Source organism: Eurypyga helias, unplaced genomic scaffold (assembly GCF_000690775.1).
Source record: "Eurypyga helias isolate BGI_N326 unplaced genomic scaffold, ASM69077v1 scaffold29313, whole genome shotgun sequence".
Taxonomy (NCBI): Eukaryota; Metazoa; Chordata; class Aves; order Eurypygiformes; family Eurypygidae; genus Eurypyga; species Eurypyga helias.
Window position 1 is genome coordinate 3182 of NW_010242274.1, and position 4899 is coordinate 8080.

The 4899-nt window shown below is 40.3% G+C and overlaps 1 protein-coding gene across 1 annotated transcript in view; it reads right to left on the reverse strand.

Moving 5' to 3' along the window:
• Positions 1–1448: 1448 nt before the first annotated feature.
• Positions 1449–4899, reverse strand: part of CD164 (CD164 molecule, sialomucin) — a 7156-nt gene continuing 3705 nt past the window's right edge. The window contains exons 4-6 of the mRNA XM_010149035.1: positions 4140–4274; positions 3072–3152; positions 1449–2117 (exon numbers count right to left, since the gene is read on the reverse strand). Coding sequence (XP_010147337.1) covers positions 1957–2117; positions 3072–3152; positions 4140–4274 — 377 coding nt within the window. The 3' untranslated portion in view covers positions 1449–1956. The remainder of the gene's footprint in view (positions 2118–3071; positions 3153–4139; positions 4275–4899) is intronic.

Sequence of the window (4899 nt, forward strand, 5' to 3'; positions counted from 1 at the left end):
AGCTCATGTATATCTTTTTCAACAAATAAATCTAATAAACTAGTTTTGAGATAGGGAAAGGACAGATGAAGTGATTTCACAATAAGGCCAAGGATATACCATCTAACCCACACACTTACTGTTGGTGGAAACTGGCTGCTCACTCTGCTGTTTTAATAAACCTGAGCTGATTGTCTTCGTTTTGTTTAGAAAACCAAAAGCTAATGAACTCAAAGACACAGTACCAGTAAGTTCTACATTTTGTAGCAACTGGAGTTTTCTGTGCAGCAAAACAGAAACCATGCCATTCAAACTAGAACACAAGAAAGCAACACTCTGCACTTCAAGTATCCAACCCGAGTGCACTTTATTTGCTTCATATTTAAATTCCACTGCCATGACTATTATCTGCATTAATGCTATCGTTTTGTATTGGGTACCAAATTCCAGTTGACTCAGAGCTAGTAAGGCAGTACTACAGATTATCCTCAAACTGATGATCGAGGGATATCATCAAAAGTTTTATTGTGTGCTGCATCCAACACTATCTTCTATTTTTCCTGTGGGTTTATTTTCACATGTACTCAAGTCAATCCACATTGGAGATGACACACCCTTTGATATTCAGATCACATGGCCAATCCAGCCAAGGAAAAAAAAAAAACCACCAAAACAAAACCCACCACCAAACACAAACTATTTGGCCAAATAGATTTCCTTAACCAGTTCACCCCAGGGTGACACAAACCTGATGCCAGGAAGAGGGAAGGGGAAACAAAAAAGGCGTAGACCTGGCAGCCCCAAGACTACATCAATCCTGACTAGGATTAAATCGGATCCTCTGAACTACCATCAATCGCTCCTTCAGCAAGGGGATATACAGGAGGGGAAAAAGGGGAGGAAAAAAAAAAAAAAGGCAAAACTGAAATGAACTACAACTAAGAACCATTTGAATAAGAAAAACCTCAGTACTTCCCAAACACCAGTATTTCAAGTATAAATGTAAGTCATTGCCTTTCTACACAGGGAGTGAACTGGATTGTATGACTAGTTTTATGGTTGATCGTTGTAGGCCAGAACGAAAGGTCAGCAACGTAAAGCTCTGTTTGTAGCTGAACATTACCATACCATGCTCCCCCACCCAAGGTCGGTAATGGACAGGTTAGTGTACAAGGTTTTAAACCGGAATGCTCAATGTCATATGTATTCCACACTCCTATATAAAGCTAGTACTTACTAGTTTCATGTATCTTGGATAGTTGGGACGCTTTTGCGGCCTACTAATTTTGAGTCTTTTAAGGCACTAATCTTCATTTCCCCTTTAGAAGGATTATCCCTACCTCCCCTCTCCACCTTCAATGTTAGCTGGAAAGGACATAGGATTTCTGTTTGGAATGCAGTATTTTATCATCAGGCAACCTTTATTCTTGTGTAAAAAGAAAAAAGTTTCAGGGCTATGTTATTCTATGAAGACATGATCTACTTCTACAATTTTGTTCATCTTTCCAGCAGCATGCTGTAAGAGCTGTAAGCCAGGATAAATGGTATTTCACTCCCTGAAGTCAGTCACCAATAAGTCACATCTTGATAAAACTGAAGGGATACTGTATCAAATGTTGATTAAATTAGCCTTCACAATAAGTCATCTGAGATTGTCTACTCAAGACAGTGTTGCCACTGACTAAGAATCTCTGAACGTCTACATTTGGCATATCAAAAGAAAGTCCCACAGCAGCAGCCACTAAAGGAAAATAAGACAGCCATTAGAACCCATGCAGCATATTGCAAGTAATCCTGTTGAAGAGATTCGTATCGCCTCTTGCCAAGTATAATGTCGCAAAAATATTCTTTTAAAGTCTTCTTTTAGAGATTTAAAGGATATTATTATGAACTGCTGTCTTCCACGAGCAACAGAAAATATTTTGGTTCAGTGAACTACAGGTGTCGGGCTACTAGTCCATTGTAAAGTGGCAGGTCCTAAAGCGTGTGATAGTTTCGGTCTTTTGACTTGCAGAATTTGTACAGAAAGAAGACAACAGCCTGCAGACCCAGAACAAGGACTATTCCACCTATGAAACTCGCAGCGTCAAACGTAGATTTGCGTGAAGAAGGTGCAGGAGTCACAGTCGCATTTGTACCTGTTAAACATCACATTAGAGGTTGTGAGTGCACAACGCTCGCAACAGTTTTACAGATTTTAGGACTGGCTTCCGTGTGTTAATATTACTCAAAGCGTCCAAACACCGACAAGAAAACAAAAAAAAAAAATCAGAAGCAAAGCCGTGTCAGCAGCTGCATTTAGATTAGTGACACTGAAATTCTGATTAAACACTGTTTGTACAAGGCTAGAGCTATTTATAGCCAAACTGCTCTGGTCCTCCATACCAAGCAAGTCCCAGCTGGACTTTATCTGTACTTCAGAAGCCAAAGCTTCCCTCCCTTGCACAGAATTACATTACTGATATTCTCCCATTCAAAACATTTTCCAATCTCTGCTGCTTGCTGCTTTTTTTTTTTTTGCTTAAATTAAAATTATTACCTTCCATCTACTGTAGTTTACCCCAAGAGTTATGCTTAGGGAAATCAGCTGAAACCACAACACATGAACTTGGAAGTAACAGCCATTTGCTGATGGCTGAAGAGCTTCACTTCATAAGAGATTTTCATGAAATAGCATATTCAGGACTGATGCAGAAATAAAATACTTCAGCTTATTCCCATCACTGAGGCCCAATTTTCTTTTTTCTTTTAATAGGTATCCAATTGTTATGCTGCAAGTGAAAAAAAACCACCACCTCCCAAAGATGAGTTAGCAAGTGACTTCCAGCCACACTATGAAAAGCAGCCAGCTGACTCTATCTGACCAACCTGTTTGATTTTCAGTATCTCCCTCTCTGTTTCTCAGGGCATTACCTTGCTACCTACATACATCACCATAACAAAATCAGACGTGCCATAAACCTAGAAGTGACAACAGCAGATACACCAATGCTACTTCAATGTCTCTTGGTAAATCTTCCAATACAGCAATTAGCATTGCTTTAGAAGCGTTCAGTATTTCATGCTTTAATTATGCTAGTAGCAGCAGTTACCTGGAATACTGGTGGTTCTGGTAGCTGAAGTAACGGCAGTTGTAGGTAGAGGAGCGTGTGTAGTCACGTTGGTGACGTTAGCTGTTTGAGAGAAGACAGTATGCACATACCATAAACTGCCAGAGCAGTACGCAAGCTCTGAAGTTCTTACGTAAGTGATTTGTCTTGTTTTGCTTCAACAACGATAAGCCTTGACCTCAGACTGTATCCCACACAATTTACATATTCAGCTGTGTGGCATTAAGCCAAGTTTCTGCAATGAAGACTGATTTATTTTTCAAGCTTGCCTACAGTCATTAGCCAAATACTTTACTTCAAGGTTCTCCATAGATCAGACAGCGATTCCTCATTCAGACAAACCCACTTTTCTTTCTTTCTGTTATCAAGCCAGAACACTGGGTCTCTGAGCATTCTCCCCTCCTCCCCCACCCCAGATTAGTATTACTAAAAATTAATCACTATTTTACTATGTGCCTGGGACAAGTACTAACAGTTGTAGGTTTTCTCAAAGCTAAATGTCACTCTACCACAGGAGGCTCTTCTGAGCCCGATCAAGTACCAACTCATTACCTCACAGCTTCCTTAAGCAGCAGATGCTTTTAGAGATGAGATTCTTCTTTTTTAATATGAGATTTTTGGTTTGTTTTGTGGTTGGTTGGTTTTTTGGGGGGCTTTTTGGGTTTGGGGGGGGGGGAAGAAGGGCCGTTTGTTTTTTTTGCCCCTTTTTTTTTTTTTTAAGAACATCACTGTTAAGATAGCAGCATGTGTAATTTTTGAATTGGGCAACAAAAAAAAATCAACTTTGTAATAACTCATGATTAATGGAAATGGCTAATCTAATTCAAACAATGAATCAATTCTTAATTATATTGGAAAGAAGCATTTCCTCTGTTACAAGTTTTATAAAATCCACTTCTTCCAAACCTTGGGAACATTTATGTATTCCATACATTAGATGTTTAGTAGTCATGCTACTACACTGATCTGTGGAAAAAACCAACCCTGTCCTTTATTTTATTCACCAGTTCCTAGTTTATTGCCATTCTGTGTCCAGGGGTGCCATATTACCTATAGCAGTGTGAGCTGTGGTAGGAGAACTGGCTGTGGTAGTATTGGAAGACGCTGTGGAAGGCGGTGCAGTAGCACTGGAAGGCAGTATAGTACCACTGGAAGTTGTTGTAGTAACATTGGAAAGAGGAACAACTGTAGGAGATATGAAAGAAAAAAAGAGTTACTTGATTACTGTGGTTAATCTCCTTAATGTAAGAAACCTCCATCCCAAAATGCAACCACTTTCAGGGAATTCATACAGCACCGAGTTCTATCGTAGCTTTGAACTGAAAGTCCAAAGCAGTTGGAAGTCCAGTGCGCCACACTAACAGCACAAGTTGCACGAGTGGATACCTGAAAAGCCTTGCCACGGGCAGCCCAATCAAGCCAGTGTTCAACGGGCAACCCAAGATTCCTCACAGCAAGCAGAAGGGAGGCCTACTGTACACACTCTGCACAGTAGGGAACTAGGTATCCAGTACTGCCTCCCAACCCCACTGCAACAAAAACTGAACCTGATCTACCAAGTTCAAATAGAAACCAGAGTGGTTAGACAGCTAAAGCAGTATGGGGAGGAAAACCAAGACATCCTCAAGAATGTGAAAGTTTAGCTAAAAGTTTCTGCTCTGAGAGCTGCTGTAGGTGCTCTCAGCTTCAGCTTGTGCTGTAAAAAAAAAAGCCACTGTGCAGCTTTCTGCAGCTTACTGTGTTAACAGAGTTCATCACACACAGACAGCTTATCTGAACTGTTGGTTGGTCATACACTGACACATCAGAA